We start from the raw sequence: 17524 nt of genomic DNA, 5'->3' as shown, positions 1-17524 counted from the left end.
TAACAAGCATAAATCATGTTATGTATTTCTTGCAACTCTTCTCCATAAACTCTTTGACATACTCTATTAGCTTCAAGAGTATCGAGTTGTAATCATATCAATTAATCTCTTACAGGTGTATTTCTACACATTGTTGCAGACACGCTTGGAAGTATTGGTGTAATCATATCTGCTATATTGATGCAGAACTATGGTCTAATGATAGCAGATCCTATTTGTTCAATGTTGATAGCACTACTTATAGGTGTAAGGTAAGCGTTGCTATCACTGGTATTTGGTAGTATTTTTGATGCTAGTTACTGCACAAATTACAGCTGAGAAGAAAAGGTTTGTCTGTTATGCTAGTGACTTACGACATTTGCTTTTCTTCCAAGAGTGATATGTTGCCTCTGTGCTGTACAGCTGTTCTGGTGTGCTCTTACATGAGCTGTCTTTCTTTTCCTTTTCTACAGATACAGCTTTTGCTCTTAAATCTGCATATTTTACCTCCATTTGCATAATACTACAAGAACGTCTTTAAGGCTCAAACTGTAGAAAGCTTGCTCTCTGTATTTAGTACATGCTTATATAAACCAATGTACTCCAGTAAATGGAGCAGAATGGCTTCAGGGCAGCAGAGTTGAGCCTGCTGGCACAGGATGTGCCCTTGTCCTTGACAAATCAAGGCTGGCAATTTTTTTTTATTTTTTTGTATTCCCTGGCGAGAGCTGTCTTTTCCTTTGTCTTTGTATTCTGAGACATCCTTATTCCTTTTAAGATCTGATGGAAATGCTTCAAGTAATTCTGGGCTTTCCCGGTTGTTGCTTACCAAGATCACTGTAAATTGTGAAACTGTTTGGATTAGACTGGAGAAGCAAACATTTCATTCAGCAATGCTGTTACTGAGGCTTTGCTGGCAGCGGTTTCAATGGTGGCATAGGGCAGAGTGCCACAACTCCAGTTACAGCATAACAACTGAACACCTTTGTCTCTTCAGCAGTGGTGAATGTCACTTGATTTACTGCCAGCTACTTACGCTTATACCGTATATGGCATGTTTATACCATATGCATGGCAGCATTCAGAGAATCATTGATGTGAATCTCCCTATTTATCAAAGTAGGGCAACATGGTTCAGGCGCTAAATGCTCACGGAAATCTGTGTGCTAGAGATCGCTATTAAATTGCCACTTTAATATAAACTTAATATTTTGACTTAAACCTCCTGTAATTTCATAAAGGACAAATTATTACAAACTAATTCTCTTACTGGAATCTCAAAAAATGGGAAAGAAACTATTGCTGAGGTAATAACCAAGTAAAACACAGGTTTCCTTACACTTAGTATTTTAAGGGTCTGGCTCTGCGTACAGCAAAGCACATGTTGAGTACCACATGGTACCACGTAAATGAGAAATTTTTTTTTTCTTCCATTTACACAGAGATTGGAAGAAGATTCCCTTCTATAATAGAGGTTTTGTAATAAAGCTGTTAATAGGCCTTCCAGCACAGTTAGGAGGAACGTCTGAGGTCCATGTTCTATGCTGAAAATGCTGGAGAAGTTCACTCTTTGATGTGTCTTTTCACCTGATACCAGACCTCAGCCTGTAACATGATTTTGTTGGTTCACGACGCTATAAATGATCTCTAGAATGATGAATGGTAACTGAGTGTAGTCAGCTGCATCATAGTCAGTAGAAGCAAGCCTGCATTTCTTGCAAACTGGCACATCCTGGCACAGCAGTGGAGCCAACACGAATTGCAGGGTTGGGGTTTTTTTCCATTTGTTTTTTTAAGCAGTCCAACGGACTTAACTACTGATGGCTTTGCTTGAAATGCACTCAAACGAGATCATAAACAAGATGACTGGCAGTTTCAGATGGATATTCTTTTAGAGCTTGCATTCCCTTTTGTGTTGTTTGACTTTAGTAATCTTCAGTTACAGTTCTGGACATAAAAGCATTGTTTGTTTTGCCTTATTCTTCACTATGCTGTGTGTGTGAAGTGCTCGTCTAGAATTAATGCAAAAGATTGTTCAGATTTTCCCATAAGGTGTTTTTTTGTAACAGTAATATGGTTGCCCAACTGCTGATTGCTAGGATATATAACAGTTTTGTCCTTAATCTTTTCAAGTCACCTAAATCTAACTTAGAGGAAAAGGTAATACTGAAATTTTGTGAAATGTAAAATTTGAGGGGGAAAAACATTGTTTACAAAGACTTTAAACTGATAGTGGCAAGAGCTGTGTTTATTTTTTTAAAAATTGTTTGCTGATGGGGTGATTGTGGGATTGAGGTGGGGAGGAGGGGGACATTCCATATCTAGTACAGGGATTCCTGGCCACTTCTGCAGACCTATTTGCAGCCTTGATAAATAACTTGGGGGAGTGGGTGGGTGGATTTTGCTTTAGATTAAATAATTGTCTGCTATTTCAGAGGAATGTTTGTCACTTTTATTTGTGCGGAGTATCTCACTCATCCCTTTTATTAGTTAAACCAACTTTGATGAGGTGGAGTGGGATAAGAGAACATGTGGATCCATGCATGTGTGTTTAAAAGTCAGGATATGTTCTTTGTGTCTGTAATAAAGCAAGCATAGTTTTGAGTCGGAGATGCAAAAGCCAGTCTGATAAAATTGTCCAAAAGTTTTAATGCTGTCTGGGGACTTTCCCCTGGTTAGGACTGCAAAGCTTTGCTTCATTCAAACAGAGTTGTCTAAAAGCCTCAAGGTGCTGCCTCTCCTTACAAGAGTATTTTAGCTGATTGGTTTAAATCTAAATAGTAGTGTATTTTCTTCCCGATCTTCCAAAGCTCTTTTGCATCACTCCACATTTTATGTAAATAGACAATTTCATATACCTTTTAATGAGCTGCTTAGACCTCTGGTTCTACATTAAATGTATTAATGTATTAATTATTAACTGAAGAACTAGAGCAGGCAATACTCTCCTTACCGCTGTTAATGTTAACCAACAGCTCTTAGTGAAAGCAAAACCTTGAGCCTGGATCTTCTTCTACGTCTTCGAGTAGACTGAAGCTTTACAATAAAAATAAAAGCAATTGAAATGTCAAAATCTGCATGGAAATGCTCTTGCTCTTGGCTGTGAACCTGTTATTTAGGAGGGAGACATCTTTCCTCGGAGGATGTTTTTTTTTGTGTGTATATCTTTGAGCTCTCATTGTGCTGGCCTTCTCTCACTTGTTCTCAAATGTCAAATTGCTGTGTTGGATTCAAGAGTTGCCTATAGTACAGGTGCCTTTCTGTCATCAGGAAGATATCTTAGGAAACAGTTGTGAATATTGCAGATGGCTACATGAGTGTAAAAAGAAAGTATGAGAGAGTGGTCCAGATTTGAATCTTTTCTGTTAATTTTTAGGTAACGAGGATACACTAATCTGAATGTTACAGTCTAGAAGCCCCACTGGTAGTATATGAAAATAAAGTATATATTGAGCAAATTAGTTTCATAAAGTTGGAAATTCCCAATAAAATACAGACTGGTAAATGAACTTTTACTCGTGTTGATTGGTGGCTTTCTTCTCGAAGGGAAGGATCATCAGACCGGTCTAGATTACAGTATCACTTCAGATGTGTGTTCAGTCTAAGTAGTTAGTAGGCTTTCCAGTTGGAAGGAGCTTGGATAGAGATGAATTAGGATGGAACTGTAGATGTAAATCTGAGGCAGATAGGATAAACAGCATTCTTGTAAGCAGCATAATAAGGTACCTTGAAAGATGTTTTTGGATTCCTAACTTTTAAAAGTAGTTTTCTTAATCAGCTGAACAATGTGGGACACCATCATTATCGGGATTTTGGAAAGATTATATTCTTGCAGTATGATGGGTATTGTTGGAAGTATGTATTCAGAAACACATCTGAATTATTTTCAACAAAACCAGGTTTATTTTCTAAGGCTGAGCTTTAGGTATGTGTACTTAAAAGAGGAATTTTTGTGGTAATAGGTGCAAGAGGAGCAAACACTATGGTGTGACAGTAGTTAGATATGTGGGTTTGAGACTAGTAAGAATCCATTCCATCCTTGTAACAGATTACATTGGCATGTGTTTTCGCCTGATGAGAGATTGTCATAGGAATATCTAACCAATGCATTAATGTGGCGCTGTTGAATAACCAACTCATAGCTTTTATATCCTGTAAAGATACTATGATGCAAGTAGTACAAAGCAATCTAGAAAAGTAATTGGGTTAAAATGGAAGAATAACAGATGTTGAATTTGGTATCCATTACTGGATGTGGGATGGTATTTATGAAATTACATGGTATTTTCTCTTACTTTCTTGAAATAAGCAAATTATTTTAGCAGACTAACAAAATTATCGCCAAGGACTTTCAGGCTCTCAGCTCCAGCTGCTTCGTTAACTGAGTATGTATTAAAATCTTCTTGAAATGGAAAATAATTATCTCACTGAATTTTTGTTTCATATTCTACAAAAATAAATACTTTGCAATTAAGTTTTGTAATTTTCCTGAAACTGATGATTAAACATAGTTTAATTTAAAATATATACCAGTAAATGTGCATTGGTATGTTACACTTCCTATGTCCAAGCAAATACTTAATCAAAATGCGGATATTGTAGTGAGTGCACTTTTAGTGTACTTTAAGGTGATTAATTAGCTGTTGCAATTTATTTATGCCATTGCAGTAAGATGTGGGTTTTTTGAAAGTCTGATGATACAGTATTCATACAGGTCATTAGATTTTAAATACAAAATGTGTGCATTTTAAGAATGTGTATAGAACATTTTGCATAGCCCAAATATATTGGGCAAAGGTGTAAGCTGTACAGAGTTTTGTTTAACTTCCTTAAACTGTAAAAGTAATGGTTTTGATTCTTCATGTACAGTTAATGTTTGAGATAAAAAATTGAATGAGGCGGTGGTGATAAGATCCCTTTAGAGGTTCATGAGACTCTTTGAGATGCAGTTTAATAGTTTGCTTCTTAGCAAGGCAATTTTTGAGAAAATACTACATGAAAAATGAAAGACAAACTAAAATTAAGAAAGTACTGTGTAATTGGTGAATTTAGTGTTTAATACTTGGTACATATTTAATAGTTTGAGGGTTTATTTTTGCTTTTTTTTTTCCTGAATAAAATGTGCATACACGAGTTAATCTGGTAGTGATTTGGCTTCAATCATGTATCCTCCAAGTTATTGCTTAATGGTCTGATTTTGACTTAAAGAGTGTGCAAGGCATGGGTAGGGGGTAGGTTTGATCCAGGGCTCTTTTTTTCTTTTTTTCTTTTTTTTTTTTTTAATCTGTATTCTTTCTGGCAAACTTAGTTATCCAGAGAGGGAATAAAGGCAGGACACATCCTGTTCCCTTCTGTGGAACTATGCCAAATAAGCCAGTAGAATATCAAAGCCTTCACATGTAAGTGCAGAGGGGAATCATTGCTTTTAATCCAAGATTGCTTGTGTTTAGTTGAAATAAATGTTTGTTCATTTTATGTTGAGTGTTTGCTTGCTTCAGTGTTGGGTAGCACTCTCAGATTTACTCGAGTCTTGCCTGGGTCTTCTGCTCTGTTCCGTTTTTTGAAATGATGGCAACATTTGCCAAAAGAAATCACGAAAATATCTGTATAGGGTGACTAAAGAACTTACTGTTGCAATATAAAGCTGTGGAGCCTCTAATTTCGAACCTATTTTGTCTTGTGCAGATGCACGGCAATGCCTCTTCGGAGTAGTGAGGCAGTGTTTTTAATGCAAATGGTTGAGCCTTCCTGTAGACAACACCTCTAATTAGTGCAAATTGTCGGCTACTGACACTTGCTCTGTGTTGCTCCTGTGATTCTTCACTAAGGCTGCTCTGAGGTGACGTTCTCTGCCTGACTCCTCATGAGTTAGTGCAAAACATTCTGGCTGCACGGTGAAAATCCGGTGTGAGATTCTTCTGAGGTTGTTTTCACTGGCAAATAAATACACTTCTAAACTTAGTGGAAGCAGAAATCGGGTAGCTTTTACTGGAGTATAGACAGGTAAGATCAGCCACTTCCCTTTAGTGTAGACTATGACTGTCTACATACATCCCAGTAAAAGCCCGTTTTCAGTAGGATTATATAGAAATGTTGTTACTACCTAATACATCTCATGCTTTAAAATCTATCTTTTTGGAGGAAGAAAAATAGCCCACATATTACTCTTCTGATATATAGAAGCAAGGGCATCAAGTCAGATACTTTCCACTTCACAAATTTCATTATGCTTTTACTTGCTGTAGAAGGTTGTATTTTCTCCCTTTATGTATTTATCTGTCGAGCCTTGACAAGCAGAGGGCTTGGTAGTGTCGCAGACGGAGTGATTAACTTCACTAGTTAGAGTGAAGTAGTGAAATGTTTATTAAGGTGAAACAGTGATTTAACAAAATCAGTAGTAAGTGCAATAAAACCAGTAGTAAATGCAATAGTGTTTTATGAGATTCGATGTCAAGGTACACTCTATTTACTGCATAGAGGACAGGGTCAGACAAGCTGTCAGGGAGACCCTCCCGTTGAGTCACGAGGTTCAGAAAGGACCCCCTTGCTCTGTAAACTCCTTCTCAGAGAGGAGTCTGGGTGCGGCTGGATCCAATCCTAGTCCCAGACTTGGTCAACGGTTTATGTCTAAAGGATTATATATGTGCAATCAATCCTTTACTTAGCTAAGATTTCAAAGTTTAGCATGCTATTAGTCACTTACCGAGAATCTGTTGTGGCAAGGAATCTCTCAACCTCGAGGAGTAGAACCTTAAGCGAGCGTCCTCACAAAAGGGGAGATCCTGGCTTGCAGCCCGCTGCCATACAGGAGAGCTCAAAGGGCTCTTGGGCTGTCCACTATTTATACAGTAAGATAATTGACCTATAGTCATATTTTCATGGGAACAAAATTTCTAGGTCCCCACTCCAGACAGTATTTTGACTATGTTGCCAGCCATCCCCCAAAGTCCAGGTGCAAGTTATCACAACTGATGATGTGATGGCCATGGTGGCCAAGGCCCGAGCAGGAGCCGGGGGGGGGCGGCAAAACAGGGAGAGCACACCACCACAGGTAGTTTGTGGTTTCTCAGTTGGATGGCTATATCCTGTAATCTTTCAAAATCTCTGCATCATAAATCTATGGCCAATTCTGAAGGGTGAAGCTGGGGTGAGTGAGGGGTTGTAGCTCTTAAATGTTCCTGGGTGCTACCACTAATATCTGATGAATCTTCCTTTGATTACTTTCTGTACTATCTCATGCAAGCATCCATTTAATTATAAAGTATAATTAGGACATGCTTAAAATAGATGAGTCTGTTTTATTAGCATCTTGTTTGAAGTCTTTTTTTTTTTTTTTTTTTTTTTTTTTAAAACTTGGCTATTTTGTAGTTGTTTTGGTTGACACTCTTCAAGTTTTTTTCCAAGGTGTTTTCCTTGTAATTTAATGTGCCTGAAAAGAAACAATTTCTCAAGTCTCTAATCTTCATTTATTTTTCAGCCTTAGGATTGTAAGCCTTTTTTCTGAAATGTTGAAGCAGTCTTCATATTTCGATCAGCTATGTGAAATTAGTCATCAAGCAAAAGCCACAGCTCCAGTTAAAAGCAAGAAGTTTGTCCAAAACCACTATTGGAGCCACATGTTTCTAGAAAGGCACCGTAGACTAAATATGATACTAGATTGGATAGAGCATGCAGACTACCTATTAAGTGGTCAAAGAGATGAGGTCATTTACTTCAGTCATTTAGTGAAGTTGTTTCCATGGCTTACATCATTTTTATATAAAGTTTGAGCTGCTTGCTTGAACATTATATATTAATATGAGAGCTTTGGGGAAGGACATACCTGTAACTTTTGGGGTATATGCCTGTAATATTTGGGGCGTAACAATATAAAAACCCCAAATTTTTAAATGAAGTGCTGTGCTCACTAATATTCAGAAGGGATGTTCTAAAGTATGCTAGTTGCTAGTTTTGAGCCATCGTTGCTAAATGGCATGTTTTATTTGCTTTTATTTGCAGGATAATGGTACCTGCCAGCCTTGCTTGAGAATCAAAGTACTACATTATTATGAGAACAGAAAATTTAAAATTGGAAAAATAAATGTTAAACCTGTGGTCCTTGTCTTGAGCCAAGCCTGCACTCTGATTAAAGTGCTCTGACAGAGTCAAGCTCTGACTCTGATTGTCATTGCCTAATAGAAAAAATTTTTAGTCAAGTTAAATTTCTGAAATAGTCTGACAACCTTGGCAATGCAGATGTGGATGGTGGCTGGAAAAAACAACATTGAAATCTGGCTTTACATTTTCAGATACGGTATTTGAGGAACCGTAGCTGGTCTTGAGTCTTAGCAGTGTTCATTTACCTTCCACAAAATCTGTCACAAGTATCCTCTATTTTCTATAGTGCTGAGAGCATGAAATTAATTTCCTGCTGTGTTCTGGCTACAATGACTGTGTAAAGGGTTCTTTTACCTTGGAGTTCTTTTCAGCCTTGCTGTCCAAGATCATGAAAATGCCGGAGTCTTGCTAGCTATGCCTACAAAAACAGTGGCATGTACAGGATGGGACTGGAATGGGTATGAGTATTATCTGAATGTGATGCACGTTAAGAGCCTGATGCTTTCACTCTTCATTGTTAATCAAGCCACATGTAGTAGTGGCAGCCTGGATTTATCAGATTCCTGTCAATGGCTTTTATCAGTTTGAACACCTTCTGCTTCCTCTGTAACAGTGTATGTGAAAGTGTGATGTGCTGCTAACTCATCTTTCACACGTTAGCCACTTCTGCTGTTATGGCTTTTTGTAGAGGATATGTTTATGTCCTGAGTCTTGCTGTGGGTTAGAGCCTCTTTCAGATCCCATTGTCTTGTAAAAGAGTGTGGTATTTTTAGTTTCAAGGGTTGGTAGTCAGAGACGATTGGAAAATTGTGTCTGCTTTAGCAGCAAAGCTTACAGACTGCTTATGCATGGAAAAAAACTGTCCACTTGGTGAAAATTCAGCATTATTTATTCTCCTCAATAATCTTTTTGTAAATAAGGCGAAAAATAAAAAAAAAAGAGAGAGGGAAGTACCAGTGCAATAGTTGCTGTAGAGACAACTATGTGTATTTTGCACTAATGACTAAGCAAAAAAAAAAAAAAAAAAAAAAAGGAAAGCTTGGTCAAATTCTCTAACCACATTTTCAGCCTGCTTGGTATCGTCATCTTTCCTGGTGTTTTCTTCAGTCACATGAGGTGGAACTAATATTTGTAGTGCCTCCTGGTGATTAAGTAATACTGGTTTTTAGTTAGTGTTTGAGAAAGGCCATACTGTGTGGAGTTTTGGTTTTTAATTAAAGGTTTTGTATTTCAGTTGTATGCATGAAGCAATGGAAAATCTGAGACATCAGCAAACTGGATTCTATAGTTTGTCATGTTAGTTTGGCTTACAATAAAAGACTACCTTGTAAGATAGCGTCCCTTTGGATGCAGAGATGCGTGCATGGGCTTCTGTGCTCTGGCAGCATTTGTGGGGGCATATCGCATCACTGGAGCTGTCTCTTGGCCTTTTCAGCTTTGCAAAAGATAAATCTGTAGCTGAACACCGTGTCTACGTTAGAGGAGGGAGGCGTGACCTGGGATATGCTTCAGCTTTGTCACTGACAGTGTCAAGCCACATCCTGATTTACCTTTATTCTTTGGACTTTTAAGATGTTGCCGTTTCAGTTAAATACCATGGCTTTAGCTTTTTTTGTGAAGTCTGGATAAAAGCAGAACTTGTGCAGGAGGTTTCTTTCATAAAGCTGTAGTGTGAAGCCATTACAAAAACATGAATAGGTAAAGTCTTGCCATCAGGGAGACTACCTTTTAAGCTGTACCACCTATAACAGGAATGGAATGTCTTTCCCCATTCACCCTTCTCTATATTAGTTGATTTTGAGCTAATGGTTCCAATATGTGCTGCTTAAAACTGCACCCCGTTGCCTGGCCAGGAGAGACATTCTTTGCTGCTTGTACACAGCCTGCTGATTCCATAGGCCTAACCTTGGAAGATCAGTTTCTTAGGCAACAAGGCTTTCAGAATAAAGCAGATCTTAATTTTAAATGAATTTTCAGCTGAAGAGCTCTCTAACAGGTTTTTAACTTCCTCTTCTCCATGTGTATCCTGTTCCAGAATGAATCAACCAGTTTCACTGACCAAATCCTTTTTTGGAATGGATTAACATGCCCAACCTGCTAGCCTGAAATTTCTGTAGGCTTTCTCTCCAGATCTCCTACTTGCCAATTCATTTCCATTCCATCAGATAATATGCATCAGTTTTACCAAATAATGTAAATTAAGTTGAGCAAATGTTTGTCTAACCAAAGACATTTTTTGGTTAGATTTCTTTCATGGATTTTTTTTCACTCTTAGTGGTATGTTCCAATAAAAAGTCAAGCTCCTGCATTCTCCATTTCTTTAGTCCTTTCCCTGGGCAAAAATATGCAGCCTGTATATGTGCATGTATGTGTTTTGAAGCCTTTGGATGCATCTGTTAGAGCGGCCTTGTTAAATCTATGGGGATGGAGTCAGTATTCAAAAATCTTGTATTCAGTTTGCATCCTGAACTTGTGTATTGGTCTTTCAAGGCTTTTATTAAGAAGCAAACCTGCATTTTAAACAGTGAGTTAAACTGAAATCAATTCAGCAATGGAGTATTTTGGCAGCTTCAGCTCCCTTTAAAGTAATGCTTGTGACACAGATAGTATTTAGTGAGATGGGTCCATTGATAAGAGAACCTTTTTCCCTAAACTTCTGTAATCCACTGTGTGTAGAATGTGACACTCTAATTAAGCGCTCTTTAGACAGATTGAGAGTTATTACACTGCTAAATGTTTAATTGTCTTGGGGACAGGTCTGGTTCAGGCAACTCCTGCCTGCTCCTAATTGCTTCTTCCTAATTCTGAACTGATTCCTCGGTAGCAGTGCAACTGCGTGAGGCCACTTCGTCACTGCACCCAATGATGAAGTGCACCAGGCAGTAAATTTGGCTGAAGTAACCAGTGTGCCTGCAAGGAGACTTAATTTTAGGGTGGCGGTTTTTCCAGAGGTTCATTAGACAAGAGTCGTGCAGCCTCTAACTCCCTCCCACCCCGGCTAAGGATTAGCCAAGGAGTGAGCTGAGCAGTCGATCAGCCAGTGCTGCTCCCATGTACAAGTAGAACCATCTCTTTAAAAATGGAAAGGAATGGTTAGGTCGTGCAGTTCACCATCTGCAAATACACAGCTGGTCTATGCAGTGTGTTCTACATCACTTCATGAGATTTTAAACAAAGCTTGCAGAAGTGCAAAAGCTTCTGCAGTTTTCTTTTAACAGACAGCCCAATTAATCTCTTACAAATGTTTTCTCATTGCTTTTAATCCCATCACTCTGTGTACTCCAGCTGTGATGCCAGTCCTGAATGCTGAAATTCAGCTTACAATTTCTGAAATATATCATCACTTTTGGTCTAGACTGTTAGGTGACTTATGTGCTCTTGAAATTAGATTGCTATTTAAGTTTCAGTATTGGGCTGTAGATATTTGTCATCCTCTTGAAAATTTTAGGATGCTCTTCTAAGGCAGACACGATGCGCTACTCCTAAACAAAAAATCACCATGCTGAATGCTTAATAAGAGTATAAATTTTCAGTGGTAGCTTCAGGGTATGGGCTTACTGGTCTCCTGGTTTTATTAAAAAAAATAAATTAAAGGAATAATAATAAAAGAATATTAAGTGTCACCTTAATTTGCTGATTAAACAAGACCATTTGGCCAGGAGGGAACCTCGAATTGCTTCCATATGTTTAATCCTTGAGCTTGGATGAGACCCTACACTTAGTTCACTTCAAGAATATGCTAAGTTGTCCATTTTGGACAAAATAACTTTGTTATAGCTGGAATGGTTCATACTAATTTTGTTTTATGATCTCCCCATTATTATCTTAGTTCATAAGAAAAATATGCCTTAAGCCAAACACAAAAGCAAAACCCATTTCAGTTGCATGTTTTTATGGTTGGTTGTGAGTGATTGCCATTGAAGCCTACTTCAGTGGTTTTGAGTTTTGAGCTGTACTTATCAACCGCTTTGTCATATAACTTTAAAGATGCTAAGAGACTTCGTCTCAAATCCCATGATTAAACTGCTAATCTTATGTGATTGTCCACCAGTTGTCTCTGTGGAAAATCTGGGGGAGAAGTAATCTTCCCTTTAGTAAGACACCATAGCAATTTTGTCAATCCTTTTATTTTCGGTACCAGCTTTTCGTGGCAACTTTCTTGGCTTCTGGTGAAAAAACTAAAGAAAAATTCTTCAAGAGTATTAAGGAATGTTATGTTGTTCTTTTTTCAGCATCTTTTGAAAGTGTAATAGTAGCTAACTTCCTTTTTTTTTCTTTCCAGTATTGTTCCACTTTTAAAAGAATCCATTGGAATTTTGATGCAGCGAACTCCTCCTTCCCTGGAAAATGCCCTGCCTCAGTGCTACCAGAGGGTGAGCTCTTAGACCATTTTTGCTTCAGACCCAGCTGCTGACGAATGAGCCTCAGCTGTGTGTATGAGGATATTTTATGATGTTTTTCCAGTAATGCCTGTGAAAGGTTCCTTAAACTGTACAAATAGAGGTACTAGTTTGATTCTTATCTTTCTGAAGTCCTAAATTCTATGTAGCTTCAACTCATTTTGTGTGTTAAAACGAGCTATGTTGGTTTAGAAAAATAGATCCTGAAGCTTTTTCTCTCAAAGTACTTTGTGCTGGTACAAAGTGCATGATGTTTTTCTGTTTTGTTTAGTTTTTGTCTCCCTCAAAATTTAGTTCTGTCTTTAGTAAAATGAAGTGGAGTAACACTGGAAGTGCATTTATAAGACTACGTAGATTACTCTGGATTTGATCTCTCCTAGTACTCTCGTTTAACTTACTGTGTCATGACCTGAACGTTTGAAGTGCCTTTGCAAAGTTAATACAAAGCGCTTGTAGTAGTGTCATCTTTCCCCAGGAAGTTACAGGATTGTAACCATCACATGGAGGGTTTGATAAAATTGGACAGAGGAAAAATAAAGGTTTTGAGAGGACAAACCTAAGCCCTCACAAAATATTCACAGAAATATTAATATATTTCTGTTAATAGTTAGACTCTCTCACAAATTTTTTTATGGGAAAATCCCTGCATTTGCAAAAATTGCTGTTTGAATTGAATGCCCTCTCAAATTTAATAACTCTGACTTTTCTGTCTTGGACGCCACCGTTTTCAGAAACTGTTTCAATAAAATATATGGAGACCGTAAATGCAGCAAGATACAAAATCATGACACATACCTACAACTTGTATGTTTTCACCTTCCTTACCATTACTGAGACAGTAATAGGGAATTTAAATGAAGTATCACAGATTGCACAGTGAACTAGAAGTAAAAGAATGCATCAGCTTTTATAATATTTTCTGTAAAAAACCGTAGTACAGATAAACATTTTCTGAACTGTGTTTTTTTTTAAATTTGCTTGTATTTTTAGGTGCAGCAGTTGCAAGGAGTTTACAGTTTACATGATCCACACTTTTGGACCCTCTGTACTGATGTTTACATAGGGACGTTGAAATTATTAGTAGCTCCTGATGCTGATGGGAGGTGGATTCTAAGCCAGACTCACAATATTTTTACTCAGGTATGTCTCATCAGTGGAAATCACATTCCAAAGTGTCAACTGCCTGTCACGTGATGTGACACAGTAATTCTTATCAAGAAAAATTAAATGTTGCTGAGTTTGGTATCAGTGTGTTTTGAAAAGCTGCTCTGCTCCAGTAGTTTAGAACAATTTCAAAATGCTCAGTAGTGTAGATGGAATTGCTGTAGCTCTCTGCATCAGTATTTCCACTTAGTGAAAATAGCAGCTGTATTTGTCTGAGGTGTACCAAACTAAGTTGAAACTCTATATTGACCTATGAGGAACTGAGGAAATGGGTGAGGCTTCCCTCAAGATAGGGCTTCCGACCACAGACTGGACCTACGTGATTTTTTCACTCTACTGATGCTGTGTTTGTCATTCATTTCTGTACCTCCAAGAATCCATGATCTTTGCATATTTTGTTGTCTTTTACTAACATTCGTGCTGTGGTGATCACTAGTTAAAGCGTAACCATCAGTTGTCATGTTGTGTATGACCAGTGTGTTCCCATTTATTTCAGGTAATATTACAGGTTATATTTTTTTATATAGATAGGTATTTGATAGCACTTGTAGCTGATATGAAATGCTGGAATCCTTGTGAACAACAGAAACTGTATTAGAAGTTCATAGTGCTTGCCTTAATCTTAAAATCTTACAAATTTCAGAAAGATTTTTCTGTTGCTTCCTTATACTTTCAATCATTAAACATGGAATTCAGTTTGGCTGTCTATTCCAGTATAGCTTCTGAATATGAATGGTTTACAAGTAGAATCTAGAGTCTATCAAGACAAAATAGAAAATTCTTGTCCAGCAAGAGAACTTTGTGAAGAATAAAGCTGCAAACTTATAACATCCAGAGCCAAATATCCTGATTTTATTCTTGATGTAGGAGGACTGTATTTGAAAAAACTGTTACATTTTTCCATAATGTCCTTTCTCTGCTTTTGAGTAACGCAGAGTTCTGTAGCTGAAAAGAAGACAAATATTCCTGTTTATAACCAGTGTTTTAGGTAACAAAATATTGCCAGCTAATGGGTAATATTTCAGAGATATGTAAATTACTAACTTCTCTAAGTTAGTTGGACAGTGAAGAAAGGGGGCCTCTGATCAGGTATATTTGACACCCAAAATAAAATCACTTCTGTCAACAGTTTAATTAGTGCTTGCGTAATGTTCTTTTCAAAGCTTTCTACAGTGGGGTAAGTCCTTGTGCACTCACACGCATGTTCTCTTTCTTGTTCTCTGTGTTTTGTTGGCCTCCTGCGTTGGCAGCTTGTGTCTGTGACGGCTTAGTGAATCGTTCATGCATCTGATAAGCACCCCTTTTATTAACTGTTTTATAACGTTTATTAGAAATTCCAGACTGGATATTTTGTTTGGTGTTTTGTGGTTTGGTTGTTTTTTTTTTTTCATGCATCTCATATACTCAGTTTCTGGTCTCAGGAGAAAAACCACTGAAGCCAACCCTACAATGCGCTGCCTGAGTGCATGAATTCTTCTGAACTCCTTGAAGTTTAAGGAATTTTGAAGTGGTTGGTCACGGGGAACCCAATCAAAATAAACACACGTACTTGTTTTTATGGTAGAGACTTAGGGAAGGAGAATTTGTTGTTACAAATATTCTAAAACCCAACTTTATGAATAAAGTTTGGTCCTTTTTGAGGTGTTCCATCACATACAGTCTAGGTTATTAAGCAGGTAGAAATCAGTCTGCACAGCTTCTTCCTCAAGCTATGTAGTTTGAAACTAAGGGATGCTTTTTGGGACTATGCAGAACATTGTTACATTAAAACTAATTTTACATCTCAAGTCTCCAAAGGATTACACTTTCCAAGTGAGTGATTAGCTCTTCAGCTGTTCTGTAGCTGTGCAGGTATCAAAAGCCATGTGGCTAGGAAGGGAATTGGGAGAACAATGTCTATCTCCTAACTAACCTATCTATGGTGATAAGGGGAGGAACAGTTGGAGCAAGTAGAGATGCTTTTTCTCCTCAGTAATATTGGCCTTCATAATCTTAATAAAATTGACAGTTTTGCCAGTCAGTGGAGCTAAAAGCAAGTTGGTGATGGTTGAAGACAATCTGATCTTTAGCAGTGTTCAGCCTAATGCTTCGAGATCACGTTGCGTAACCAGGGACCATCACAAGGTCGGTGCCGGCATGCCCCTGAGGTCCAAATGAATGGCTAAATGATTTTTTTAATGCTGTTTTATACTGAATGACGATAAAACTAAGCAAGTCCATCTAAGCCTAGTCTAATAGGATTTCTGAGGAAATGCTTTTGTACAATTCACATACCTTTACCGAAAGTTATTTCAGTGTGTCATGATGTCACGTAAACTCACTGTAGCCATTGCTGTTTCTTGCTAAAATCTTAGTGTAAGACTGGTTCAAAAAACAAATCCCGCGTTATGCTCTTGTGCTTAGCTCCATTTTAAACTGACAGCTCTTCAAGCAGCTTGCTTTTCAGGAGGTTAAACTTGTACAAAAGAAAGAATTGCTTTTGCGCAGCTTCATGTGTGACAGTTATTTAGGCTGAATCAGGAAAGGTAATGTAGCAAAGCTAACATTAGTGTACAATTACATATGTGCTCTTGACTGTGTGAAGAACCATGTATTCATACAGTGCTGTCAAAGTTTGTAGGTTTTCAAATTGCCAGTGTGTTAGTGAATAATGTGCTGCATGTGGAAGATGAATTACAGAAAAATAAGATGCGGATTTTTTTTTTGCTAGGTGACTTACTGATGCGGACTGGTGCTCAGGACAGTTAAACTGCTTTGACGCTACAGGTGTTTTTTAATTCTCCTTCTCTTTTCCATAGGCAGGAGTAAGACAGCTTTACATACAGATTGACGTCGCAGCCATGTAGTGAATTTCTGAAATTCTGTTGGACCAAAGTTTTCTGTACTGTAATGGTATAACAACGTACTTCTCAAGACAGAGCCTGCTTCCACCGCTGTTCTGGGATTGACGAATATATTTCTGCCCTTGGGCTATGGATGGAGTTCACTTCTAAGGAGTAAATATTGAATGAATGTTATGGACTTCAGGTCTTATCTTTTTGTGGCCCCTAAACTTGTACGTTTTTGAGGGTTTTTTACTTACTAAGATTGTGGTACTGGAAACCCTGTCATGTCTTCAGTAAAGCTGCTGAAACCACTGCTCATTCCCATAAAACCAGTGTTATCAACAGTTGGAAACTTGTTTTGTAGATAATGTCACAATGGCTGACAGGCTTCGATATAATTGTATGTTTCTACAGTTGTTTGTACTTTGCAAACTTAATGAACCAAACCATATTGGGTTTTCAAAGTGCCTTTTGTATCAGGAGAGGTGTTTGCCAGCATAAATATGGAGCATCAAAGGGTTTTATTACTTTTACAAATATCTTGTATGCGGTCTGATTAATTACTAGTGATGTATGTGGGGGGTTTGTGTACTTGCGTAACTGTAGATGTTAGACTTCCCTTGTACTTGCATCTTACCAAACAGACAGAAAAATTCTAAATGTAAAAGGCAAAGGTATTGTGAAGAGGCTTCCTTCCAAAGCAAGCTGGATGTTTTATTGCATATTTCTTGTGGAAATTATTTTAGTCAAAATAATAGATTTAGCCCCAATTCTTTCTCTCCTCATACTGTTGAGAGTAATGAGACGTTACACGATGCTACTCATCTTCACAGTCATGTGAAACAAAAGGCAGCTGAGGGAAGATGCTGGCGATGGAAGCAAGGCTTGAAGTTTTTTATCTTCCAAATTATGTGTCGGGAAAAATCAAATCCCTAAATTGTTTGTGAAAGCTTAATTCTCCTTGATTTTAATAGCTTGTAATAATTTTTATTGAAGTGATTGGTGAGATAACTTTTGCCTTTCCAAATACTGAAGATAGTTGTTCCTAGTGGTTACACC

The 17524-nt window shown here is 37.7% G+C and overlaps 1 protein-coding gene across 2 annotated transcripts in view; it reads left to right on the top strand.

The window, feature by feature from the left end:
* The window catches only part of SLC30A7 (solute carrier family 30 member 7), a 32773-nt gene extending 16287 nt beyond the window's left edge, over positions 1–16486 (top strand). For both annotated transcript variants that reach the window (XM_074152468.1, XM_074152467.1), the window contains exons 8-11: positions 116–251; positions 12359–12449; positions 13467–13616; positions 16439–16486. In XM_074152468.1, coding sequence (XP_074008569.1) covers positions 116–251; positions 12359–12449; positions 13467–13616; positions 16439–16486 — 425 coding nt within the window. The remainder of the gene's footprint in view (positions 1–115; positions 252–12358; positions 12450–13466; positions 13617–16438) is intronic.
* The last annotated feature ends 1038 nt before the right edge of the window (positions 16487–17524 follow it).

The sequence above is a fragment of the Numenius arquata genome, chromosome 8 (genome assembly GCF_964106895.1).
Source record: "Numenius arquata chromosome 8, bNumArq3.hap1.1, whole genome shotgun sequence".
NCBI classification, from domain to species: Eukaryota; Metazoa; Chordata; class Aves; order Charadriiformes; family Scolopacidae; genus Numenius; species Numenius arquata.
The sequence above is the reverse complement of the archived record's forward strand: the minus strand, read 5'-3'. Positions and strand labels throughout refer to the sequence as shown.